Source organism: Solanum tuberosum, unplaced genomic scaffold, assembly GCF_000226075.1.
Source record: "Solanum tuberosum cultivar DM 1-3 516 R44 unplaced genomic scaffold, SolTub_3.0 scf00069, whole genome shotgun sequence".
NCBI lineage: Eukaryota > Viridiplantae > Streptophyta > Magnoliopsida > Solanales > Solanaceae > Solanum > Solanum tuberosum.
In genome coordinates, this window is record NW_006238995.1 from 465,399 (window position 1) to 493,336 (window position 27,938).

Consider the following 27,938-nt stretch of genomic DNA (forward strand, 5'->3'; position numbering starts at 1 on the left):
TAGAAGAAACCCGTAATCTCCAATTGAAATTGAAAGCAAGAATCTCTATAAACCGAATTTAGGAAATCAAATTGCTAGAGTTTGCAAGTTAATTCCCAAGAAAATACCAAGAACTAAGAGTTAACAACAATGTCTAACCTCCAAAAACGAGGTTTACATACCCTATTTATAGAAAACATTATCCTAAACAAAATGGAAACGAATAAGGAAATAAACTATTGGATGCGGCTTTAATCGACCAGACTGACCTATGGACCATAGATCGACCTACGGTCCGTAGGTCTCTTTCGTAGCTCAGGACTTAGAATTTTTCCACAGAGGTTGGAACCTTCAACTTTCAGATGCAAACGACGGTTGTGCAGAGTCCCCTTCCGTGGCTCCACACTTAGAACTTCTCATCAGGTACTGGAACTCAAAATCTCTGATACAAACGACAGATGTGCAGGACGGCCCGTGGGTCGACCTAAGGTCTGTCAATGGCCTCTGTTTCCACACTTGGTCAAGACTTCCCTAATGCTCCATCTACGCCACCCACCTAAGGAGCGTGACTGGACCTACGATCTGTAGGTCACTTCCGTAGGTGGCTCCTTCTGCAAAATTTCAGTTGTTGTCTCTCTTAACCTCGTCCAAGCCTATTTCCTATAATTATAACACAAACACATTAATTATAATACAAAATGGCCCTAAACACACACAACTCTTAAGTGAAATGTATTAAAAATAATGTAAACTCACGGTATATCAACACCCTCAACTTAAATTCGTTGTTTGTCCTCAAGCGACGCACTAAACTCTAAACGACACTTGTGTAGAAGCAAACATACAAACTCAAGCAATCACATGGCTATTTCAATCCATCCCACTCTTTCAGTGCAAATATTTTCTCTTAGACTCAACAAGCTAACTCATGCGGATCAAGATATGACAAAGATTGACCAAAAGACACACAACATACACTGTTTCACTATCACCAGGGTACCAACTTTTCGACAATGTAACTAGTTCCCTTACTTCAAACGAAATCCCTTTTTCACACAATGAATAAAATTTTGAATACAAGGGTTCATTCAACACTCTCGCTCAGAAGTAACTTCAAGTACAGTTAGTGCTCAATACCATAGGCTTGCCCTTATTTTCACTTCTTAGACTCTCCAAACTAGTTGCTAGGATCACTATAGGTCTTTCTTCGCTTGTAACGTAGGCTCAGGGTCAGGTGTGGTACATTTGGGTACTTTTTAGTGACTTTCTACCCTACTTGACATTATATTGGCTATTTACCTCTTCCTTGACCTATCTTTGGCATCTTTTCATTTCACTTTCTTTCCCTTAACTATTTGCAACATGGATGTGACTTTTGACTTTATGACTCTTATTTCTCACTTTCTTCTTTTTCTTTCACTTCATTTTTCTTTGATTTCTTTCAACACTTATCTTTTGATTCTTTTTGCACAAAGTCACATCCACTTTCTTTTTTCCTCTTTTCAACACACAACTCTTTTCATACCCTTTTTTCATTTGGTTTCCTCTTTCATAGCCACCCTCAACTTATGCATTTTGCATTAGTTGAGGTACACAATGTCCGATGTCAAACCAAGGCCAAGATCAAGGTCACTTTTGACTCAACCACCCTCAATTTAGGCTTTTGGCCTAAGTCAAGGTGCACATGCCCAAGAAGGGACCGGGGCCAAGACAATATTTTAAGGGAAGGTGAGTTAGGTGAATCAAAAGAAATGGTCAATTTTAGGCTCAAATATTTGGATCATAAGGGAATAATGCTACCATTTGGTTAGATCATTTTAGGATTAAGTGGACTAATTTGAACAATGGCCTATGATCACTTCCCAACTTCTAGCCTAGATTATCCTAGCAGGACCAACGGGGCAAGTTCTAGATTGGCACAAAATTGTCTGAACATTCAACTATCGTGTCACACTCTTGGCACCTTGTTTCATTATCAAATTATCAAATTGCCCAGTTCAAGTTTTTAGCTTAAGTCATGAGGTCAAATCGATTCTTATCATGCCACATTTGGATCCAACACATTCAACTCATCAAGACCATAGATTCAGTACAATTCAACATTTTTTGACAGGGATCATTTTTATCATGCTTTTCTTTCATGCCATCATTCTTTTATTTGTCACTACTCCTACACATACATTCATACACATGCCGGTTCAACAGAAATTAAGACAGTCTCTTGGGGGAAAAAAACCCAAGCAAGAAAACCCCAAGAGAGGATTATGAGTTGGGTTACTCAGACTTCACCCTATCACTCACAATCCATTTACCCCACCCCCAATAAAATAGAGTGCAATTGTCCCCAATGCACAAAAAGTAAAGAATAAAGGATCGGGTGAAGCAAACCTGTGGCGCATAGCGCCGAAGACCTATCAACAAGTGGGTGGGTCCGTTTTCCCGAAGCCCGCTGGATTAAAAATTGGGTCACCCTCAGTAGTGCCCGCATCAGTCTCAACACCCTCAATAGTGTTAACATCTACCCTCACCACACCATCAGTGGTGCTCACACTACTAGAGGCACCAACACCAATCTCTCTAATCCTCTGCTGCCGCAACTCCTCATCAATGATAGATGCCCTCCGAGCGGCCTTAGTCTTCTATTAACGACGAACCACACTATAAAACGTTATTCTTTTGGAATTTTGAAATTAAATTAACCACGTAGAATAACTTAACTTAATGTGGCTGCAGAAACTGTTAAGTATTAAACTAACTATTGCTTGACGTAAAATATATTACCTCAAAATGCTTGTCTCCACCATAGCTTTGTCCATAATCAAAGGAGGAATCCTGTTTGAATAATTTAAGTCATAGTTAAAAAATGATATGAAAATTATAGATATTTTTTAAGATAAAGACACTTACATTTAAAGTAACTTGAATCGAAGGTTGACAATACTTCTTTAGAAGAGTTTCATCATTAGTAAACTCAATAACCTTATAGACATCATCCTTTTTGCTAATGTTTGATTCCTCAATCATAACCTTGAACATGAGTTTTTTCTCAATTAAATCATCAAGCTCACTTGGATAAGAACATTCAACATTTTCAAGTAATCCTTCATTTAACTCTTTCGCGGGCTTTTCTATTAGTTGAAAAACCTCTCTATTCAAAAACAATAATGATATAAATGCAGTTCCATCCGTAACATACATTTGAAGATTGTACCTGAAAATTTAATAATTGGGTTACAATATATTAATTGAAATTTAAATTTGTTAACTGTTTATACAAACCTGTGAATAATAGATATTACTTCTTTATTGCATTTTGAACAATAATATCTGTTTTCCACTTGGTCCACCACTGTAAGACATTTCTTGCAAGCCGAGTGTGACCATCCATGATCAATTTTCAAATAAACAACTTTTGCAGCAATCCAATAGGCAGATTCCTTTGCACACATCAAATTTAGTTTAATATACCAATTAGAAAAAGTAAATAAAGTAATTAATCAATAATATATTAAACTCACTTCAGTGCATTGAATTAAATCACTAAGAAATTTAAAAGGCACAATTCCTTTAGACAACTCATCCCAAATATATTGTTGTGGATTTGTCTGAAATATCATCTCAAATTTTGGACCACATGATGCAACTAATCTGCAAGATTATTCAAAACATATAAGTTGTATAAATTTAGAAAAAAAACAACTTTTGATAGATAATATAAATATGTCGTCTAACCTGTTTTTAAAATCAGTAGGCTGAGGCAGATTAGAATTTATCCAAAGTTTCGTTTCATCCCAACAACTATGAACATAGTAGTTTTCTGTTGATTTTTTTATGCAATGTTAGTCAATTTTTATACACATCAATGATAATTTAAATTATCAACTTCATTATTTTACGATGATCGTACCTCTTAGTTTGCGAACCTGCATTAATTGCATAACAACAATCAATGGTTCATCAGCAGATTCACACAAATGAGGTTGAATTTGATACGCATGTTTGCCCCATAAAATTGTTGAAAGCCTATTTTTTCTGTGTTAGTAGATTGTTAGTAACTTCTATCTAATCAATATACAACAAACATGAAAATTTAAAAAAGTGGTGCAAGTTTGGATAAAATAAGATTAACCATTAATGAAAAAGCTTACTTATCATCTTCTAGTACAACTTTAAATAACCGCTTATCATTATCTCCTTCCTTGTTGGTTTTAAATGGTTTATAAGAGACAACCTGTCCAACAACATCTATAGATAATATAGATTAGTACAATTTTATGCAAAACAAATTATGAATTGAGTAATAGTGAGTGATCGATTACCGAATAGTTCAGTCTCATCCATGTTCTCTTGATTTGTCAATTGATCAAAAGTGCGCAAATTAAAAATATTCATATGAAATAATGAATCATGTAATTCCGTCACAATTGTGTTCTTTGTAAATATTAGGCTGTGCTTGTGTTTTGTACTCTTTCTTCCAAAGTAGTTTGCAGCTACAACAAAATATTCCATCTGATATAAACCAAGTTCCTGAATCTTATCCTTGAAACACTTAATTATAAACTTTCCAATTGATGCATGTATACGATCGCCCTAAATTGAAACAAATTTCTTAGTTATGTTGATATATAATATGCATAGCATTAAAGTAATAATAATATGTCGAGAGATTGAATATTGTGAAATAGGTAAAACAATTATAAAAGTTACCTTTTCATCTTGCAAAATCAACTGTAAAGATAAAGGTAATTTTGGCATGTATTTATCCGGCACCATCCAGTACATTCGAATAACACGGACTTTCAAAATCCATTGCATCGATTTGTTTGAGATTTCTGAGATTGTATTAAACTGTAAAACCATGTTTGTTTTCGGTGTTATTTTTCACGTGATAAACAATATATAATAAATCAAACGTATAGTAAGAAATAGTTTTTAAGTCATTATAAGATTGTGTTAAAGTGGATAGTTAATATGTAGTAAAGAAACTTTTTTTATCGCATGCAATAATTTTAAATCTATAAAGGTACCATCAAAACATATTATTCATATTGTGATTTTCTTTAATCTTTTAAAATATTGAAAACCGATAGATTGAAAGTAATAAAATTTGTGTAGAATTGTGACTTTAATGTTTTTTGAGATAATTTCTATTTAAATTTAAATCACAAAAACAAATTTCATTTTAGGTGCTTAGAATCAATAAGAAATATTTAGTTGGATACTAATATTGTAAAATAACAAAAAATTAAAGAATTTTATTATATCTACAATGTGATTTTTAATAAGTAATATTTTTTTTTTGAAAAAAAAAACTTATTAATGATTATCTTAAACTTATGGAGTAGTAGGTATTTAATAGGTAGTTTTTAAATTGTTTATTTAAATTGATATTTTAAAATAAGAATAGATAAATATTAATTTAATGAAATAATACCAAAAAACAATTAACCCCGTAGAATAACATAACTTAAAATATGTTACCTTAAAATGTTTGTCTCCACCATAGCTTTGTCCATAATCAAAGGAGGAATCCTGTTTGGATAATTTAAGTCATAGTTAAAAAATGATATGAAAATTATAGATATTTTTTTAAGATAAAGACACTTACATTTAAAGTGACTTGAATCGAAGGTTGACAATACTTCTTTAGAAGAGTTTCATCATTAGTAAACTCAATAACCTTATAGACATCATCATTTTTGCTAATGTTTGATTCCTTATTCCTAACCTTGAACATGAGTTTTTTCTCAATTAAATCATCAAGCTCACTTGGATAAGAACATTCAACATTTTCAAGTAATCCTTCATTTAACTCTTTTGCAGGCTTTCCTATTAGTTGTAAAGCTTCTCTATTCCCAAGCAATAATGATATAATTGCAGTTCCATCCGTAACATACATTTGAAGATCGTACCTGAAAATTTTAATATATTGTGTTACAGAATAGTATAATTGAAATTTAAATTTGTTACTGTTTATACAAACCTGTGAATAATAGATATTACTTCTTCATTGCATTTTGAACAATAATATATGTTTTCCTCTTGGTCCACCTCTGTGAAACATTTGTTGCATGCCAAGTATGACCATCCATGATCAAGTTTCAAATAAACAACTTTTGCAGCAATCCAATAGGCAGATTCCTTTGCACACATCAAATTTAGTTTAATATACCAATTAGAAAAAGTAAATAAAGTAATTAATCAATAATATATTAAACTCACTTCAGTGCATTGAATTAAATCACTAAGAAATTTAAAAGGCACAATTCCTTTAGACAACTCATCCCAAATATATTGTTGTGGATTTGTCTGAAATATCCTCTCAAATTTTGGACCACATGATGCAACTAATCTGCAAGATTATTCAAAACATATAAGTTGTATAAATTTAGAAAAAAAAAACTTTTGATAGATAATATAAATATGTCGTCTAACCTGTTTTTAAAATCAGTAGGCTGAGGCAGATTAGAATTTATCCAAAGTTTCGTTTCATCCCAACAACTATGAACATAGTAGTTTTCTGTTGATTTTTTTCTTCAATGTTAGTCAATTTTTATATACATCAATGATAATTTGAATTATCAACTTCATTTATTTTACGATGATCGTACCTCTTATTTTGTGACCCATCATTAATTGCAAAACAACAATCAATGGTTCATCTGCAGACTCACACAAATGAGGTTGAATTTGATACGCATGTTTGCTCCATAAAATTGTTGAAAGCCTATCTTTCCTGTGTTAGTAGATTGTTAGTGACTTATATCTAATGAATATACAATAAACATAATAAATTTAAAGAAATGATGATAAAATAAGATTAAACATTAATGACAAAGCTTACTTATCATCTTCTAGTATAACTTTAAAAAAACAATCATCATTATCTTCTTCCTTGCTGAATTTATATGGTTTATAAGAGACAACCTGTCCAACAACATCTATAGATAATATAGATTAGTACAATTTTATGCAAAACAAATTATGAATTGAGTAATAGTGAGTGATCGATTACCGAATAGTTCAGTCTCATCCATGTTCTCTTGATTTGTCAATTGATCAAAAGTGCGCAAATTAAAAATATTCATATGAAATAATGAATCATGTAATTCCGTCACAATTGTGTTCTTTGTAAATATTAGTCTGTGCTTGTGTTTTGAACTCTTTAATTTTGCGCAATTTGCAGCTACAACAAAGTATTCCATCTGATATAAACCAAGTTCCTGAATCTTATCCTTGAAACACTTAATTATAAACTTTCCAATTGATGCATGTATACGATCGCCCTAAATTGAAACAAATTTCTTAGTTATGTTGATATATAATATGCATAGCATTAAAGTAATAATAATATGTCGAGAGATTGAATATTGTTAAATAGGTAAAGCAATTATAAAAGTGTTACCTTTTCATCTTGCAAAATCAACTCTAAAGAAAAAGGTAATTTTGACTTGTGTTTATCCGGCACTATCAACATTCGAATAACACGAACTTTCAAAATCCATTGCATTGATTTGCTTGAGATTTCTGATATTGTATTAAACTGTAAAACCATGTTAGTTTTTGGTGCTATTCAGAATAATGTCATAATTTGACGTGATAAACAATATATAATAAATCAAACGTGTAGTAAGAAATAGTTTTTAAGTCATTATAAAATTGTGTTAAAGTGGATAGTTAATAAGTAGTGATGAAACTTTTTTTTATCGCATGCAATAATTTTAAATCTATAAAGGTACCATCAAATCATATTATTTATATTGTGATTTTCTTTAATTTTTTAAAATATTGAAAACTGATAGATTGAAAGTAATACAATTTGTGTAGAATTGTGACTTTAATGTTTTTTATGAGATAATTTCTATTTAAATTTTAATAATAATAAACAAATTTCAGTTTCGGTGCTTAGAATCAATAAGAAATATTTAGTTGGATATTAATATTGTAAAATTAAAAAAAATCAAAGAATTTTATTATATCTATAATGTGATTTTTAATAAGTAATATTTTATTTTATAAGAAAAACGTATTAATGATTATTTTAAACTTGTTAAGTTGTAGGTGTTTAATAGGTAGCTTTTAAATTGTTTATTTATTTTGAAATGGTAAAATAAGAATAGATAAATATTAATTTAATGAAATAATACCAAAATAGAACTTAGTAATTGTTTATAAATAGTTAAAGTTCACATAAGTAGTAGTGGTAGTTTAATTGGAACTTGTAAAATTGTCTAATATATAATTCAGATTGTTATTAACCAATTTTTGTTTGACATAAAACAAAAAAAGAATAATATTTGTGGTGATGACACGTTTTATTTATTCTATTTAAAAATTGGGTGCTGACTGCTAACCTTCGTCATTTTTTTTAAAAAAAATATAAAATTGTTATACATTTTAAGAAATATTTAAACAAATTGAAAAATGAGAATTTATTATTTGATGACATTCGACTTTTATTAAAAAAAAGTCTGACAATTAAAATTTAATAAATTGATATTTTAAAAAATTATTTTTTGAGATTATTTGTGGTGCTGATACGTTTTATTTATTTAAAATTATTAAATCACAATTTCTAGGGTGCTGACTGCTGACCTTCGTCATTTTAAAAAAAATATATAAAATTGTTATACGTTTTAAGAAATATTTAAACAAATTGAAAAATGAGAATTTATTATTTGATGACATTCGACTTTTATTAAAAAAAAGTCTGACAATTAAAATTTAATAAATTGATATTTTAAAAAATTATTTTTTGAGATTATTTGTGGTGCTGATACGTTTTATTTATTTAAAATTATTAAATCACAATTTCTAGGGTGCTGACTGCTGACCTTCGTCATTTTAAAAAAAATATATAAAATTGTTATACGTTTTAAGAAATATTTAAACAAATTGAAAAATGAGAATTTATTATTTGATGACATTCGACTTTTATTAAAAAAAAGTCTGATAATTAAAATTTAATAAATTTATTTTTAAAAATTAATTTTTGAGATTATTTGTGGTGCTGACACGTTTTATTTATTTAAAATTATTAAATCACAATTTTTAGGGTGTTGACATTTGGAAATTTTTAGCAAATTACAGTTTTGTAATATTCTAATCAAATTGTATTAACCTACTCCATCGTTACTAAAAACATATGCAGTAAAGGTATACAAATCTCAATCTTCACAGGGTTAGGATGGTATGTGAGTGCATTAATTATGAATTAAGGTCATACACTGCTTCTATCACAAAGTAAGTTTAAAGTGTCCTTACCAAAAACTACGGTCAACTTCAAACGATCATCTCTCTCAACCTATAATAAATTAAGTGGTCCATGACATATCAAATTAAAGGTCTATGAGTTTGTTTCCAACTTCACCAAGTTTACATCATTTCAAATTCGGATTAAAATGTTATGATTATTTTACCAAAAATTGTTCGTGCTAAAAAGTTGAGGCCGTTATAGTGAGAATCAAGGTGCTTTAGCAAGCCACAGAAGCAGGCTCCATGAAATTAAAATCTATTTTCAGACCTAATGTAACACCTCAAATGTTCTAACCCAAATCAAACCTTGAAAATTTTCTGCATTCTGGTGCAACAGAAGGCATTTATGGCCAGTATAAGTATCTATGTACCGTAGAAGAATTCGTGGAACTAGGCCCTAGAAAGTTGGTTCTCAAGTCTAAGTTTCAAGAACCGAAAAATGGATTGTATAAGCTTCTACGGTCCGTAAAAGGCCTTGTGGAATCAAGTCCTGAAATACCTTTCTAGTAGCAGGACAGCCCGTCAAAGTTCCTATAGGGCATAGAATGGTTCCGTAGACCCCAACTTCAGAAATCAAGAAAACTCAGCATGTTCCTACGAGAGGGTTTACGATCCGTAGACTATTGTATGGACCATAGATGGCCTTCCGTAGAAGACTTCTATCTGCTTTTTAAAAGGGGCTATTTTAGTCTTTTCCACACTTTCCAAACCTAAACCCCAACGTTTTTACACCTAATTAAGGCTATAAGAATCTCCTTTGCACAAAATTGAGTTGAAAGTTTCCTTACTGATTGAGTTTCGATATAAGATTTTACTTGGGTCAAATTCAAATAACCATATCTCTTAAGATATTAAGGACCTGTTTGGCCATAGATTTCCCAAGTAATATTTGGGGAAAATTTTGGCAAACAGTGTTTGTCCATACAATTTGCCATTATTTGGCAAATATTTTTTGGCAAATATCCCAAATTCCCAAATACTAGTTTTTTCTAGTATTTGGGTCAAATCTCATTATTTGGGATCTTTTAAAAATTGTAATTTTACACCAAACTTTTATCTTTTATAAAAACACCCTCTATAGTAGTTGTTTGCGTTGTATTACATAATTTTTTACGTGAACACCAAAGTAGTGATGAAATATTCAATGAATATGAAAGTGATGATATCGTTGTTGATGAAAATGATGAACAATCGGCTCAGGGTAACAAAGTCATGTGCTTTGTCTACTTCACGATGTATGGAATGATGATTGTTGCACTCACTCCAAACTACCACATTGATCCAGTGTCATGGACACTACTTGTTATTTGTTGCAACGAAGATCCAATTGACTTGTAATACAAACTTATGGTTAGTTTTGATAATTTTAAAAACTTATGGATATAAATCATATTTTTCTAAAAAAGTGAAATATATTTCCCAAATACTATGGCCAAACACATGATAAAATTTCGTCCAAATTTTCACCCAAATAATATTTGCCAAGAATATTTAAAAATCAAATACTATGGTCAAACACATGGTGAAATTTCACCCAAATTTTCACTCAAATAATATTTGCCAAAAATATTTGAAAATCTATGGTCAAACGCTAGCTAAGAGTTAGGTGGCCCATAACCTATCAAGTTAAAGTTATTTCAGTCTTCTTTCCAACACCACCAAGTTTCCATAATTTAAAGTTTGGAGTAAAGAGTTATGATCATTGTACTAATTTGATGTGTGCAGTGACGTTTTGGCCGGTGAAAAAACACTAAAAAGCGTTGTTTTTGTCTTCTTACCCCTAGGAAAATCCTAAATGAATTTCTTGACTTCTAAAAGGACCTAAACAATTAGATTTTCGTCTCTTAATTCCCTATTCTCTTCTCTCTCAAACCTCAAGGCAAAACCCTAAATAAAATCAAAGCATAATACTTTCAAGCAAGATTCTTTCAAGTCTTATTCAAGATTCTTTTTCAAGGTTAGTCCTTCTCCAATGATTTCAAACATTCCAACTCAAAATCCTTCATACATTAATAGAAAGCATAATTATTGGTCATAGGATTTTCAAGAAACTAATTCAAGAATCTCAAGAAAGGTTTTCTTGATCGTTCTTCTTCATGTTATGGTTCTTCTTCAAGATTTATGGAGCTTTTAAGGTATTCAAGGCTACTCATTGATGGACTAAGTTCGTCCCTATGTCCTACATCTAAATTCAATCAGTAGAAAGTTCAATCTAGGGTTTTGCCCTCAGTTTCATGAAATTCTTGATATGAGTTATGTTCTTGTTCCGGGTTCTAAATTCTCATTTATGAGATTGCAATATTTTATGCATTGCGATTCTTGAATTGTTGTTCATGTTTGTATTTCTACATGAATCCTATTTATTGAGTTTTTGCTAACAATATTCGAACCAGTATTTTCCATGCATTGATTTTGAAATTTAAATAAAGTCCAAGAGTAATTTTAAAGCATCATTGAAAAGGGTTTTAAAGGAACATAAATGGTTCCAAATTTTTTATTTTACATTCACAAAAGAGGCACTATTTCGAAAAGAGCATAAATTGTTTTCTAAAAAACATTTCTGTAAAGTAAAGTAAAGGTCATTTCCCTAAAAAGGGTTATTGAGCATAATTGATATTGACTAATTTGGGAATAGTAATGAGCACCGATTTAGGTAAGAGTACATTTTAACTCAAGCCTAATGAACTACGTAGCCAATATAGGATAGAATTGTACCGACTTTTAGGCTACTCTCCACTGCCTCTTAGAAGGCACATTCAATGGATCCATAGTTTATAGTTGTTGTCCTATACCCCGGCAAAGTATATAATGACTTTGGACATGTGGACAGGACGTTGTATCATCGCTAGGCTCAAAGTGATGGTTGTCGATTAGAGAAACTCCCCAAAAAAGTATATTACATTATTTTTATGTTGCTTCTATTGCATATCTTATATTGTAAAGTTTAAATGACTTTACATCATGTTCAGGCTACACTTTCAATCTCTTTTAGTTCAGTTATTTATTTTATTCAGCCTTAGTACATACCGTACATTCAATGTACTGATGTCATTCGACTTGTATCATTTCATGATGCAGATTCAGGTACTTAGGATCATCAATACGCGTTCCGTTGAGATTACTTCATTTGTTCGTCAGATTCTGGTAAGACCTTATTACTTTTGGAGGACTCCAGTTTATTGTTTGGTTTTAGAAGTACTTTGAGGTGTCACGGGTCTTGTCCTGTCACCTATCTTTAGACAGTAAAGGCTTCATGGACAGACTAAGTTAGATAGTTTTAGTACTTTCTTAGATGTTTTTGTTAAACGTTTACTATTTATATTAAGTATTTTTCAAATAATGGTTTTAAGTTCTCTAATTTTAAATGCCCATCTATTAAAGCTTCCACATATTCTATTGAGTCATATGTATCATAGTTAGCCAGGCCAAGGGGTTTTTTGGGGATCAACAATGGTTCTCGAGTGTTGGTCACCTCTAGGGTGTAGATCCGGGGAATGACAAACTTGATATTAGAGCGTATAGTTTAAGAAACACCTTAGATAGTTGTTTTTTGGCTGGAATTATAAAGAAATATTTGGAGCACAAGTTAATAATATGTTTGTATGAATACTTTACCGGAAAAATCTAAAAACCTGGAAAAAAAAATCGAGGTTTATTAGTTTGGTTTATAAATTTAAAAATTTTACACAAAAGGTTTGGTTTGATATTTGAAAAACCCAAACCTATCCGGTCATGTACACCCTAAAATCACTCCTCCAAGTTTACTCTAGAAGATATCAAATTAAAAATATTGCCTTCACACTAACACAAGTGATCTCGACTAAATAATTTAGTCAAATAAAAAAGACTCACATTATCTTCTTCAACATTTTTTTAGAATCAATAATGGGGTTTTAAGATTTCTAAAGTACTAAATCTCTGGTTAACGATAAACCACACTATAAAATGTTATTTTTTTTATGGGAGTTCCAAAATAAATTAACCACATAGAATAGCAGTGGTTGCAAACATTGTTAATAATTAAACTAAATGAAACTTGGCTTATGATATATTACCTCAAAATGTTTATCTCTATCAGAGCTTTGTCCATAATCAAAGGATGAATCCTGTTTGAACAATTAATTAGTCATAATTATAAAATTTTATGAAGATTATTTTTTAAAAAAAAAATTGTGATAAAGACACTTACATTCAAAATGTCTTGAATCGAAGGATGACAATATGTCTTTAGAAGAGTTTCATCATCAGTAAACCTAACAACTTCATAAGAGAGATCCTTTCCTTTAATGTTTAATTCCTTATTCCTAACCTTGAACATGAATTTTTTCTCAATTAAATCATCAAGCTCGCTTGGATAAGAGCATTCAACATCTTCAAGTAATCCTTCATTTAATTCTTTTGCGGACTTTCCTACTAGTTGTAAAGCCTCTCTATTCAAAAGAAATAATGATATAAATGCAGTTCCATCCATAACATACATTTGAAGATTGTACCTGAAAATCATAATATATTTGTGTTACAGAATATTAATTGAAATTAAAATTAAAATTTATTAATTGTTTATACAAACCTGTGAATAACATATTTTACTTCCTTATTGCATTCTGAACAATAATATTTATTTCCCTCTTGGTCCACCCGTGTAAAACATATGTTGCAAGCCAAGTATGACCATCCATGATCAAGTTTCAAACAAACAATTTTTGCAGCAATCCAATAGGCAGATTCCTTTAAAAGAATAATAATGCAATTTAATATACAAATTAGAAATTGTAAATAAAGCAATGCATCAATATTATATTATACGTACTTTTGTGCATTCAATTAAATCACTAAGAAATTTAAAAGGCACAATTCCTTTCGACAACTCATCCGAAATATGTTGTGAATTTGTCTGAAAAATTCTCTCATGTTTCGAACCAGATGATGCAACTAATCTGCAAAATTACTCAAAACATATAAGTTGTATAAATTAATTGCAAAAAAATTATATGATACATAATATGAAGATGATGTCAAACCTATTTTTAAAATCAGTAGGCTGAGGTAGATTAGGATTTATCCAAAGTTTGGATTGCCGACAACTATGAACATAGTAGTTTTCTGTTGATTGTTTGTTAACCATGTCAGTCAAGTTTTATTCGTAATAAGAATAATAATAATAACCTGAATTATTTATTTTACAATGATCATACCTCTAAATTTGAAAGCCTTCACTAATTGCAAAACAATAATCAATGGTTCATTTGCAGATCCACATAGATGAGGTCGGATTTGATCTGTCAATTCATCAAATAGAGTTGTGCAAAGCCTATTTTTTCTGTGTTAGTCAATTATATTATTAGTAATTAGTATATTATGAACATAATAAATTTAAAGAAGTGGTGATAAAATGAAATTAATAATTAATTATAAGGCTTACTTATCATCTTCTAATACAACTGTCATATTACAACGGGTGTTCTCTGCTTTTTCGTCTATTTGAATTGGTCCATAAGTGACAACCTGCCCAATAACATCTATATAAATAATATAGATTAGTATAATTATATTGTAAATGAAACATATTATGAATTGAATAATAGTAAGTAATTACCGAATAGTACAGCCTCATCCACATTATGTTGAGTTGTCAATTGATCAAAAGTGCGCAAATTAAAGATATTCATATGAAATAATGCATCGGATATTTCTGTCACAATTGTATTTTGTGTAAATATCAGCCTGTGTTTGTGTGTCGAAGTGGTGAAATTGGCTACAATAAAGTTGTTCATCTCATATAAACCAAGTTCCTGAATCTTGTCCTTCAAATACTTAACTGCAGACCCTACAATTGATGCAGATATATGATCACCCTACATAAATTTTTTGTTATGTTAATATACAATTTCTTAATATTAAAGTTATAATAATATGTCGAGAAATTGAATAACGTTAAATAATCAATTATAGAAATTACCTTTTCATCTTGCAAAACCAACTGTATTGAAAGAGGTATTCCTGACTTGTATCTATTTGATAGCCACATTCGAACAACACGAACTTTCAAAATACATTGTGTCGATTTGCTTGAAATTTCTGAGATTGTAATTAACTATAAAGCCATAATAGTTTTTGGTGTTAGGCAAAACACTGTTAAGTTTTAACATGATAAGTGATATATATATGACATAATAAACGATATATATAAATTCTATGTGCAATGAAAAACAATTTTTGAGTGATTATAAAATTGTGTTAAAGTGGATGGTAATTGCGTAGTCATGGAACCGTTTTTTTTTTTGTAATCACATGTAATTATAATAAATTTATAGAGAAACTCTTAAAACGTACTCCCTCTGTCTCAATTTATGTGACTTATTTTCCTTTTTAGTCAGTCTCAAAAAGATTGACACATTTTTATATTAAGTAACAATTTAACTATAAAATGTCTCTTTACCCCTTAATGAAATGATTTACAGTCACACAAATTTCTATCATTCATTTTGGACCACAAATTTTAAAAGTTTTCATTTCTTTCTTAAACACCGTACCGAGTCAAACTACCTTACATAAAATGGGATGGAGGGAGTATTATTTAAGTCGTGGTCTTCTTTAATTTTTAAAAAATATTAAAAACTGATAGATTGAAAGTAATATCATTCATGTAGAATTGTGGCATTAATGCTTTTTTAGAGATAATTTTATTTGAATTGTAATAAAAAAATAAAAATCAATCTAAGTGCTTAGAATCAAATAAGAATTATTAGTTGAATATTAATACTGTAAAATAGCAGAAATTTGAAAGAATTTATTATATTTAGGCTGTAATTTTAAAATAATATTTTATTTTTAAAAAAGTGATTAATGATTAGTTTATGAACTTGTTAAGTAGTAAGTGTTTAATGAGTAATTTTTAAATTGTACATTTTTATTTAAATATTAAATTTTGAAATAAGCACAAACAAATATCAATTTAACTAAATAATAACAAAAAAGGCATTAATTGTTTATAAAGAATTTAAGTTCACATAAATAGTGATGGTAGTGTAATTGAAACTTTTAAAACTGTCTAATAAATTTTATATTGTCATTAACCAATTTTTAGTTAAGGAAATAAAATCAAAAAAGAGAAATATTTGTGGTGATGACATGTTTTATTTATTTTTAAAATATTGAATTTTAAATTTTTTGAATGCTGATATTTGTCAAAAAAAAAAATCCAAAATATAAAATGTAAATTTTTAAAACAAAATTTGAACAAACTGAAAATCCGAGAATTTATCATTTGATGACACGTGACTTTTATTAAAACAAATTTGATTATTAATATCTAATAAATTGATATTTTTAAAAATGAAATTTTAAGAATATTTGTGGTGCGGACACATTTTATTTATTTATAAATATTAAATCATAATTTATTGTGGTGTTGACATTTTAAATTATTTCGAAAAAAATACATTTTTGTAAAAAATATAAACAATCTAAACGTGAGATAATTTATTGGTTTCTGACGTGTTGTTTTCCTTTTTTTTAAAATCACATTTATAACTCAGTAGAGACAATTCTATTTGAAAGTATAAATGTGATTATTTTTTTTTAAAAAAAAAAAGTATCGTGAGCAGTGTTTTACCTAGTTTTGTCAGTAGTGAGAGGTGACAGATAATTAGTCAAAATATGCAAAAGATGATTCTAATATTAAATAAAATCACATTTATAATATTTCAAAAAAAACTGAACCTTGAAGATTAATTGTGATTCGACAAGTGGCACTTTTGCCTCACCTATAATATAATTATATTATTTCATATTATTAATTTATTTTGAAAATTTTAAAGAATCATCATAAGTAAAATGGTCCAGACAATATCGTTGTTAAGAAAAATAAAAGAAGATGGGAGTAAGACTAAATACTACTCTTCCCGTCCCTAATTACATGTTCACTTTTGAATTGATACATTTATTAAGAAAACAATTATTGACATAGTGAGTTTACCATTTTTTCTCTATTAATTATAAAGTAGATAAATTAAAAACTTAAGATTTTTAAAAAATTCTACTTTTTTAAAATTAATTAATTAAGGGTATAATAGGTAAAAAAAATTATCGTTTCTTGATTTGTCAAAATGGACAAGTAATTAGAGACAACTATGGAAAAAAAAAAGATAAGTAATTAGGATTTAGGGAGGGAGGGAGTACTAGTTAACATACCTTAGGAGTAATTTGAACTTGAAGGTCATAATTTCCCCAACTTTCTTGGTCCTGTTGAATTTTATTTGCACTACTGACAACTGTAGGACCACAATTTTTAATTTCGATGAATTTTAGTGTCATTATTTCTCCAATACTGTCAGGAATCTCTTGGAGAACACGGAAGCGATGCAGTATTAGTTGCTCAAGCATAGGAAAATTATCACTATGAGCTTCCCATCTTTTCAGATCTGCGTCTAGAATCGGTAGATATTTTAATTTCCGAAACACAACATTTTCATTTAGTATCCACTCTGTTCCTTTGAATGCATCATACCCTTTAAGCACCTCAAGATTGGGTAAATCAGCCAGCAAGTCCATAACTTCCCATGGTATAAAAGTAAATGATAATGTCACCTTTCTGAGATTAGGAGGAAAAATATCCATAGAGAAACTCATCAGATCGATGTTTGCTCCTGCACATATGATTAGTGTTTCCAGCTTCTTTAGACGTTTGAGAAAAAGAAGAGTAGAAAACCAGTCAGGATGGTCAGAAAAATGTGAAATCTTTAGCTTTCTTAGGTTGGGAGTTGTTTCTATGATTTTCGCAACAAAAGGAGAGTTATGGAGATGAAGTGTTTCCAAGTGGTTGAGTAACAAAGGTTGTTTTCGAGGATTAGAGTGATTGAGTAACAAAGGTTGGTTTTTCGAGGATTAGAGTGATAGTAACAAAGGTTGGTTTTGAGGATTAGATATATATAATGGCCATCGAATATCCACATGTCTTAACCTTGACAATCTCCAAATATCTAGTGGGTGATTCAACACTGCCATTTTAAGACTCATAAGAATTATGGTCTGTAGATTTCTCAATTTGTCTAGTGAAACAACTCCCTTAATTCTTGCAGCAACATATGTCAAATGTACAAGTTGAGGTATTATCCAAGAGAAATCGTAATCAATTAATAATACGTCTAACACCTTAATCAACTTCAACTGTGAAACACAAAAATAAATCCCTTTTGGAAAATATAAACCAGAAGATGGCATTGAAATAAAGGTGCGGGTCATAGTTGTTCTACCACTGCTATGCCTTGTACGATAAACATGCTTCTCTTCATGTTTAGACAGAACAATCACTCGTCGTGGATCATCTATGCCTTCCATGGACATGAGGACATTCCCGTTCATGGCATGCACAACATTTTCAGTATGAGCTTCACTTAGGCATAGTTCGCGCAGAAGATCATGAATTTTGCAAGTTTTCATTCTTCCATTAGCCCTTTGTTTACCCGTCAAAACTAGACTTCTATCAATTAACTCTTCTAGATACTCCTCTGCCACTAGTTCTAACCTTTTATTTCTTCTTTCCTTTATGAATTGCTCAGCAATCCATAGTCTAATCAATTTGGAAACATTAATCTCTCTATCTTGAGGAAAACCTCCCATGTAGAGAAAACAAGCCCTCAAATGTTGGGGCAAGTAACTGTAACTCAGAGAAAGAATTGATTGGCACCGTTCGGATACTGTACCAAAGAATGAGTTCAGATTTTTCTCAACCTTCTTCCAATTATCATGTGTTGGGTCCATTTTTCCAACAAGTCCAGCAACGACAACAACCGAGAGAGGTAAACCTCGACATTGTTGTACAATATGCTTCCCTATTTCTTCTAGGTGAGGAGGACATGGATCTTTTTTGAATAATTTTTCTGTGAATAGACTCCAACCATCTTCTAGACTTAGAAAAGACTTCCTATGAGGTGGAAAATCAGGACAGCTGACATAATCAGCAACATACTTGAGCCGGGTGGTTATTAGAATTCGACTTTTTTTGTCATCATTTGGAAATATTCTTTTCATTTTTTTCCATGCCTCGTTACTCCAAATATCATCTATGACAATTAGAAATCTCCTACCCTTAAGACCTCTATACACATTGACCATTAGTTGATCATCACTCATCATTTCTTGATTGCTTCCAGTAATTGAATAGACAAGTTCAAGAAGCATTTGTCTCTTATTGTATTCATTGGAGACAGTGACCCATGCATGTCTATCAAATCGAGAACGAATATATGAATCATCATAAACTTTTCTGGCAAGAGTTGTCTTACCTATACCGCCCATACCAAAAATTGGTATGACAGTTAACTCGTTTCTTTGGGAAATGAGGCGATCAAATATGGTGTTGAAGTCATCCTCCATCCCAATAATGGTATTCTCCTCAACTCTACCTTTTTCTGCTGAGAATGAAGTTATTTCTAATTCTGGAGATTTGTTTCCATGGTTGTTAAACTCGATCAACATCACCTCTTTATTGAGAGAATCAACATCTTTTTCCACTTTTAGCAACTCTTCGTTGAAGAATTTCGCAGCCCCTTCTCTCTTCTCTGTGCAATCTGCTAGAATGATGTTTCTTAGACTTGAATCAACTTTATCTTCTGCTTCATATATCACATCCCTGATCCTCTTTTCTATAAACTTAAGAGTTTCAATATCTTTGGGTTATTTCTAATTCTGGAGATTTGTTTCCATGGTTGTTAAACTCGATCAACATCACCTCTTTGTTGAGAAAATAAATTTGTTCTTCCACTTTCAACAATTCTTTATAAAAGGATTTACAAGCTTTTTCCCGCTTGTCCTCACGGATTGCTAGAATGATCCTTCTTAGACTTGTATCAACTCTATCTTCTGCTTTGTATACTACACTTGTGATCTTCTTTTCTATCACCTTGAAATTGAAACTCGATAAATTAATATACATATAGCATCATAGCAGGATTTAGATAATTATACTAGTGAATTTACATACCTTAAGAGTTACAATATCTTTGGCTTCCTTTGTCTTATCCTCAAGGAAATCTTGTAGATCAGACAGAGTTTGATAGACAGATTGAATATGTTGTTGTGTACAACATTGACAAACCAAAGATTGATTAGGTTTCAAGAGTTCGTTCAATGTATAGTTAAGTGAAGAAATAGCAGCATAAGCCATTTCTCTTGCAGAGCAGAAAGAGTTTGATAGACAGAATAACAATTATTGCAATTTGCTGGAATAACTAAAATATAGAGCCTTTGCATATTTAATCCATCTCTCTGCTTTGTCATTATTAGGCTAAGATGCTTTGTCCAAATGATTTACTCCCCATGTCCCTTACTTTTCTTTTTAGTCAGTCTAAAAAAAATACGTTTTTATATTTAATAACAATTTAACTTCAATATATTCATATAAAATGATTTCTAGCCACATAAATATCTATGACTTATTTTGGACCATAAATTTCAAAAATCTTTAATTTTTTCTTAAACTTTGAATCAAGTCAAACTAACTCATATAAATTAAGACACAGCTAACAAATTTTTTTATCTCCACCTTTTTCTAAATGGGGGACAAAGACATAGTGCACTTACCTGTTATCATTTGTTTAATTAAAAGAGATGATGGGTGAGAACATAATCCAATACACTTTACATTAAAAAACAAGAAAATCAAATTGTTTCACTTAATTAATACTACTAGGCATGTGAGATGTTCAGTGAGGGTATTTCTTTTGTATTTTATAATTGTAGGGCACTAAACTTTTATCATTATCTTTAATTAAGTAATTGATGGGTTTGTTGACAAATGACCACAAAATGCAGCCAGTTTAAACTAGCATTAATCAGCCTAAGTTTAGGGAATTACGGGGTATGTAATTGTGGTGGTGAACGGTTGGAAGTTGGAAAAAATTAATCTTTCTATTAATTATATGCTGAGATTATATTTAAGGGATAAGGCACAACTATTTCTAGACAATGACCGAAATTTCAGAGACACGACTTAACTAAACTAAGGTTCTATTACCTCAATTAACCCTTTTTTTTTTGTAATTTTGTACACCTTTTTGGCTTACGTGGCATCCAAACATCTTCCACGCGTCTCAACTACGTTGTAACACCTCGGGCTACCATCAGTTTAGTTTTGATTTACGTGGCATCCAAACTTCAAACGATCATACCTTTTAGTAAATAAAGAGTTAGGTGGCCCATGACGTATCAAATCGAAGTTCTTTGAGTCCGATTTCCAACGCTGCCAAGTTTGCTAAATTCCGAGCTCCGAGTAAAAAGTTATGGCTGAAGCTTATCTAGTTAAAGCTTTTCATCAGTTTAAGGAAAGGGTATTTTGGTCTTTTCCTTACCCAATAGGCCTACCCACGTTTTTCCTCATCCAAGTTAAGGGTCCTGTTTTATTAGGAAAATATAAATAAAAGAAAAATGACTAGGTTTTCGAAAAATCGATCAAACTTATGATTTAAGAGAAATCGAATTTCCAAAAGAACAGAGTCGCCACTTAATTTTTTTTTATAGTAAAAATCAAGAAAAAACTTAAAGTTTTCAAAAGATTTAAACAGATAAAATCAATTTAAAAATAAGGGTTCGAAGTTCAATGTACATTCCGAGAAGGTGTTAAGCCCTCAGAATACCCGCTAACTTGCGGTTGACCGGCGATTTGACTAAAAATGATTTTGACTAATTTCAAAATTTTAACTAAACAAAAGAACTCATAACGACTTTGACTAATTTTGAGATTTTAACTAAGTAAAAGAACACATTTATTTTAACTATTTTTAAAATTTTAACTAAGTAAATGAACTCATTTATGACTATTTTTTATTTATATATTTATTATTATTTTTATTATTATTATTCTCATTATTATTATTGTTGTACAATTATCTTAAGGAGGATAGAACTAAAGGGGAATTTTTCTAAAGGGGAATAACCTAAGTGTTGACAATACCAAAATTAAAATAGAAGCTAGGTAATAAGAATATGTATAAATAAATATTTGTGTTTTTTTTTTTATATATATAAAATCGAAATGGCTATCTTTGGGATTTAATTAAATTTAACCATAAAAATAAATAAAACGTTAGTCAATCAACAAATAGATAAACAAATAAATGAAGAGGAATATATTGAATTTGGGCTTTTGCCCAAATTTCCAAATCTGCAAAAAAAGAAGTAATAATTCATTGGGCTTTGGCCCTTTTCCCATCTTCCTTGATCATGATAAGCACAAAGTGTATATTCGAGGTATACACCATGTACACCGCTAATTCTCGAACTCCCGGACCTGTAATTTTATTTGAACTTCGTGTTTTTGCACTTTTCACCTGTAGTTCTCACGTTTTTCCCTGTATATGATATTTTCTGACCGTATATCGATGTATATAGCAGGTATATCAGCCTGTTTTCGGCTTTTCCGGAGCTTGAAGATTTAATTTCCGGCATTGTCCTACTTCTTTTGACCTGTACACCAGCTATTTGGACTCGACAGAGAAATAAGTGGATGTGGGCCTTTACGGCCCACCCGAAATATGGGGGAGAAGATAGGAGTCCAAGAGGACTCGGATAGTATCACATGCCACAAAAATGATAAGGATTAGTATTCTTCATATGTCTCAAAATTGTAACTAAGTAAATAATTTAAAATTCTCATGTAATCGACATACACTCAAAGTAAGCTACGCTAAGCAAGAATCTAGATGACTTTAATGAAAATTGCTAACTATCCTATAGTCAGTAGCTTGAGTAACTTGGAAAGAAAACACTCCTAATACCTTTTGGACTCTTAAAACAAGATTTAGGAACAAACATAGCAGGTAGTGTTTAGCCCAAAATAAATAATAAAATAAAATAAATCTTACAGGAATGAGAGGTCTCAACAAATATGGCAAAGAAGGTAACATACGTGACTTAAAATTTGGGCAAAATAAGCTAAAAGTCAATTATTCAAATAGCAATCCATTGCTGATTCTAACTCTTTTTTCTTTTTTCTTTTTTTTTTTCTTTTTTAAAGTGGTCATCCATATTTTCTCAAGAAGCTACCAAACGGCAAGCATGAAAATTGACACGATAGCGAGGCAAAGTTTTCGAAGTAAAATCCATAAAGAAATCAAGACAAATAATATCGAGTTATAAGGTGCGGGATGGAATAACTAGCAACACGGTATTAAGGAAATCTCGAACTAAACTAATTCCTTATTTTAATCAGTTATGCCATAAAAATAAAAATAAAGCGAGAAAAACATGGAACAAACTTGAGGGGAGCAAATATGCATTTCAAATATTATTATGTTTTGAAACTTAACCCGACAAGTAAGCTATAACATCAAAGGTTTCCATGAAAGTGAAAAGAGATATGTAAAACTAGGCTGGTATAAAACCAAATGCCGACCTCCAAACACACGCACAAGAGAAACGGAACTATAGTAGAAAGCAAATCCTCGGAAGAAAGAACGAATATGACTTCACCTTTGGAAAGTGTAGTATTGATGCTCAGTCCACATTTAAGCATAACATAAGAAACATGAACCCCTTTTAAGACAGCCCAACGAAATCATTATAAACATTTAGCTTCAAACTAGAATAAGCAGACAGCAAATACACTCAACAAAACTATGGAAACATGCTGAAAACGAGGAGGAATAAAAACCAAATAGGTGGTTACACTTTCGCAATACAAAATAGGACGGCCATTGAGTTTAATCAAGAAGAAAATGACCACTTATGCTCTCCGATCAACAGCTACGACAACATATAACTTCATACTAAAAGATTATAAGATTTTCCCTCATCTCAAAGGAAGAACAGAGAACATTAGTAGTAGTAAAATGAATGGAACTTTCAATATTCAGATGCTCAAGCAAAAGACAACAAATATAGATTCGACGGTATCCGAATAACGGATTTAGAAAGGCAAGATGAACCCCAAACAAATAACAGAGAAATGACAACATTGACCACGACACGATATGACTTTAGAATCAGCATTAAGAATGAAAACAGAGCTCATTTGAGACAAACAAAGCTTATTAAGACGCCAAAACTCAAACAACAAAAGAGCATAACTAAAGCTAACAACATTGTATCGAAATGGCAAAGGCGAAGAGAGTATTGTGAAGGGAAGAAGTATTATCTCTCTATGGGCAGCAACTGGACAAGCAACGAGCAGAGTGACTTCACCACCCAGCGACTTCGGAAAACTTTGAAACTTTCGATAAATTTTCAGCAGCCCCCAAAGAAACGACAATCCGAAATATATTTATTGTGTATCCTTTGTAACTCGATATCCCTTTTTTATATCAATTTCTCCCCCTCTCTCTGACGTTTTTTTTTCTTCCTCCACCAATGAACAGAAAAGATCTTATATAAGGAGAAATTAGGGTAGATTTTTTTTTGGGGGGGGGAGATCCGATGAAAAATCGAATTCAAAGGCCCACAAATTTGAATTCCAAAAACCTTTCACAAATCAGGGGAGGCACCCTTTTTTCTGAAAATTTCGCCCATTCTGAAAGAGGGAAGGGCAATAGACGCCTTGGATCGATCTCCCGTCCTTGAGGCGCGACGTGGAGCGATCTCACGGTGCCAGGATAAATTTCGCGTGCTGGCAGGTGCTTTTTCGCTGGTGCTGCAGCGAGGAAGAAATTGTGGTGCAGTGAACTCGCATGAGGGATTGATGAAGTTGTTGTCGTTTACTGAGAATGAGAGGTTGTTTCTGGGTTTCTCTTTGGACTAAGGGAAAAGAGGAAAATGGGCCGGGTTACGGGTATTGGTGTTGGGCTGTTGTAGTTGTTCGTATTATTGTTGTTATGGAAAAAAGGTGATCTGGGCGGTTGGGTATTGTATTGTTATATGTTGGTGGGCTGGGAATAATTGGACAAAATTGGGGGTTGCTGATTGCCATTATATTGGGCTGCAAGTGATACAAGATTGGGCCAAAAAATGATATAAAATTGGAGATGAGGCTTGGCCAATATGGCAATTGAGAAAATTGCAATCATGGCCGATGGAAGTTAAGGCCTTAGCCAAATTGATCAAGTTTAGTAAGCTTGGCTAATCATTAAAATTAATATAAATTAATTAACGAGCTTCTACATTTTAAACAAAACAAAATAATTAATTTGAACATAAACTAACCGATTTCAATACTCAAAATTATAACTATAAATTATACTAGACTAAATTAATAAAGTATTTACTAAACAATGTAGAAACCTTTTGATATGATTTTCAAATATTTATAAAATATACTAATTATGTATATAATTATATGAAATATATTTGTTATTCGAAATACTATAAAAACCGATTGAGATTACTTAAAATCCTTGAAACTATTTGGAACTTTATAAAGCTAATTATTCTAAATCGTTTGAGAATCAAGAAGCTCAAAAAACTAATTATTATCGGGGGAGGATCAAAATTGGGTGTCAACAGGTCCAATCAGACGCTAACTTAAGTTTTACATTCCTAAACACTTAAAATTCTAGGGAGAAGTTTCAAGCAGAAGAAAAGAGGGTTTTCAAGCGTTCATTCAAGGGTTGAGGATTTTGCCAAGAACAATCGTTCTTTCAAGGTATGTGAGGTTTGTCATAGTGATGGATTTGTTCGTCCTCACTCCAATCATGTATTTCTTTTATTTATTTGTCCATGAAATCGCTTATGTAAAGATTCTTGAAGAGTTATTGAGTTTTAGCTCATTATTTAGCAATGGAGGTTTTGAGTTCTTGAGGTGAGGATCTTGCGAATGAGTGGTGTTTCTTGATAGAAATTTGAGTGAGATTTCAATGAATTTGTGTTAGGTTTATGAACCAAAGAGAGTTTGGAAGAAACCAATCGATTCTAGATGAGTTAGAACCCGAAATTGAACAAGAAAATTCGTCGGCTTTCTGGGTTTGGGTTTGGGCAATGTGCCACCAAAGCGCCAGGAGAGCTGGCGCTTACAGTGTGCCCCAAAGTACTCATGGTACTCTTGGGGATGGCGCGACGCGCCATTGATGCGCCAGGGTCGCCTGGCCTTTTTATTCTCCATTCTTCATCTCGTATGTGTTCCTTTGAATCGTCTCTTTGTTCTCTTCTTGATATTAACTCTTAAAGTCTTCATTTATCCTTGAGAGACCCTACATATCCTAATCTCATGTCTTCATTTACATTCCAAATTAACGTAAGATAAGAGGAAAGTTTGAAGGCTCTATTTCATAAAAACTTAAAAGCTTCAAATGTTATATATATACATATGTTGATTATTAGGCTTGAAAGATAAGTTCATGAGTGCATGTTTTAAGAATGCAAATACATCTAAATGTTTTGAAAAGTACTTCAATAAAGTAAAAAGTCCCTTCTTTTAAATGAGTGGATTGAGCATAAAGTTATATTGATTATTTTGGGAGTAGTATCGAGTACCTAATTGGATTAGAGTCTTTTATAACTCGAAAGTCCTATAAAACTACATAGCTAGCATACGATAAGAAAGTATTGATTCTTCATGCGGTTCCTCACTGCTTCTGAGAAGGCCTATTAGATGGATCCATAGTCACATTATCATCCCATACCCCGGCAAGGTATAGGATGGCCCTTGCAACGTGGGCGAAACGTTGTATCATTGCTAGTCTCATAGAAATGGTTGTTATTAGAGAAACTCCCCAAAAGTAATGTATATATATTTTTCCACATTTCTTTTATTGCATACCTTATTGTAAAGCTTAAATGGTTTTCACCCCATATTCATGTATTGATCTAATTATGTTGCTTTCGGTCATTCATATCAGTTAATTGTTTACTCTAGCCATATCACTTACTAGTACATTCAATGTACTAACGTCATTCGACCTGCATCTTATTATGATGTAGATACAGGTGCTCGAGATCATCAACAAGTGTTTCGTTGAGATCAGTATTAACTAGCAGACACTATTTGGTGAGGCCTCTTTGCTTTCAGGAGACTCCATTTTCATTCAGCTTAGTACTATTGGAGGTGCCGTGGGTCTTGTCCCGACATATATCTTACATTGTTAGAGACTTAATAGACATATTAGATGCTTCCATCATTTTCTCAGGATATTTATTTAACTTATGACTTATGTTAAGTATTTGCAAGACAGTATTTGAAGACTTTTCTTGAATGTCTAAATGTTCATCTATTTTAAGCTTCCGCGTATTATTTAGAGTCATGTAAGTCATGTAGCCAGGCTAGGGGATCGCTTAGGGATCAAAAATGATTCTTGAGTTCCAATTACGTCTAGGGTGTAGGCCCGGGTCGTGACAAACTTGGTATCAGAGCACAAGGTTCAAGAGTCCTAGGGTGTCTATGAAGTTGTGTCTGTAGAGTTATTGGTATTGGTGTGAAGCGCGCCACATCTATAATTAGGAGGCTACAACATTTAGGAAACATTTCACTCTTTCTTACTCTTTGTCGTGCGATAGAGTTCAACTCTATGAAAATTTCTTCTAACTCATGCTTACGCGTATCTTTCAGATCATGCCTCCACAAAGAGCTGTTTGAGGACGTCCTGCTAGGAGGAATGTTAATCCTCAAGATCAATAAGTTCCCAATGCACCAGAAGTGCAACCCCCTCAGGGATATGTCACCAATGCCGAGTTTATGAATGCAATTCAGATGTTGACTCAAATGGTGACAGTACATGTTGGTTGCCAAGAAGCCGGATATCATGATGGGAATGATGCATCCAGAGTCCAAGAATTTTTTA

The 27,938-nt window shown here is 31.6% G+C and overlaps 3 protein-coding genes across 6 annotated transcripts; all 3 read right to left on the bottom strand.

The window, feature by feature from the left end:
• LOC102594974 (uncharacterized) lies at positions 1-17,886 on the bottom strand. 4 transcript variants are annotated; one of them, XM_015307912.1, is made up of 30 exons: positions 17,428-17,886; positions 15,194-15,328; positions 14,831-15,089; positions 14,657-14,753; positions 14,430-14,554; positions 14,256-14,337; positions 14,045-14,171; positions 13,805-13,962; positions 13,424-13,727; positions 13,290-13,340; positions 7,385-7,522; positions 6,995-7,265; positions 6,824-6,920; positions 6,591-6,715; positions 6,415-6,499; positions 6,202-6,331; positions 5,963-6,120; positions 5,588-5,891; positions 5,461-5,511; positions 4,687-4,827; positions 4,299-4,569; positions 4,128-4,224; positions 3,887-4,011; positions 3,712-3,796; positions 3,498-3,627; positions 3,259-3,416; positions 2,887-3,190; positions 2,761-2,811; positions 2,368-2,615; positions 1-639 (listed from the first exon to the last, which is right to left on the bottom strand). In XM_015307912.1, the coding sequence occupies exons 1-29, from the start codon at positions 17,863-17,865 to the stop codon at positions 2,394-2,396; spliced, it is 4,719 nt and encodes a 1,572-aa protein (XP_015163398.1). In that variant the 5' UTR covers positions 17,866-17,886; the 3' UTR covers positions 1-639; positions 2,368-2,393. The 4 variants fall into 4 exon arrangements, with proteins under 4 accessions (XP_015163398.1, XP_006345613.2, XP_015163399.1 ...); XM_006345551.2 differs by having other exon boundaries at positions 2,368-2,618; XM_015307913.1 differs by lacking the exon at positions 2,368-2,615.
• A 234-nt stretch (positions 17,887-18,120) lies between these two features.
• Positions 18,121-19,713, bottom strand: LOC102595978 (putative late blight resistance protein homolog R1B-17). The gene has a single exon (XM_006345554.2). It carries the CDS (start codon positions 19,711-19,713, stop codon positions 18,121-18,123), a length of 1,593 nt encoding a protein of 530 aa, XP_006345616.1.
• Positions 19,714-19,897: 184 nt separating this feature from the next.
• LOC102596307 (uncharacterized) lies at positions 19,898-20,451 on the bottom strand. The gene is made up of 2 exons (XM_006345555.2): positions 20,219-20,451; positions 19,898-20,137 (listed from the first exon to the last, which is right to left on the bottom strand). Exons 1-2 carry the CDS (start codon positions 20,399-20,401, stop codon positions 19,898-19,900), a joined length of 423 nt encoding a protein of 140 aa, XP_006345617.1. The 5' UTR covers positions 20,402-20,451.
• Positions 20,452-27,938: the final 7,487 nt, after the last annotated feature.

Bases quoted from the DNA above. Each gene is read 5' to 3' on its own strand.
- LOC102594974 (XM_006345551.2), bottom strand. From the start codon at position 17,865: ATGAGTTTCTCTATGGATATTTTTCCTCCTAATCTCAGAAAGGTGACA. The intron at 13,963-14,044 runs GTACGTATAATA...ATTCTTTTAAAG, and splicing joins ATTTAATTGAATGCACAAAA to GAATCTGCCTATTGGATTGC. The intron at 4,570-4,686 runs GTAACTTTTATA...GTTTCAATTTAG, and splicing joins TGATTTTGCAAGATGAAAAG to GGCGATCGTATACATGCATC.
- LOC102595978 (XM_006345554.2), bottom strand. From the start codon at position 19,713: ATGTTGATCGAGTTTAACAACCATGGAAACAAATCTCCAGAATTAGAA.
- LOC102596307 (XM_006345555.2), bottom strand. From the start codon at position 20,401: ATGGCTTATGCTGCTATTTCTTCACTTAACTATACATTGAACGAACTC. The intron at 20,138-20,218 runs GTATGTAAATTC...TTCAATTTCAAG, and splicing joins AAGATATTGTAACTCTTAAG to GTGATAGAAAAGAAGATCAC.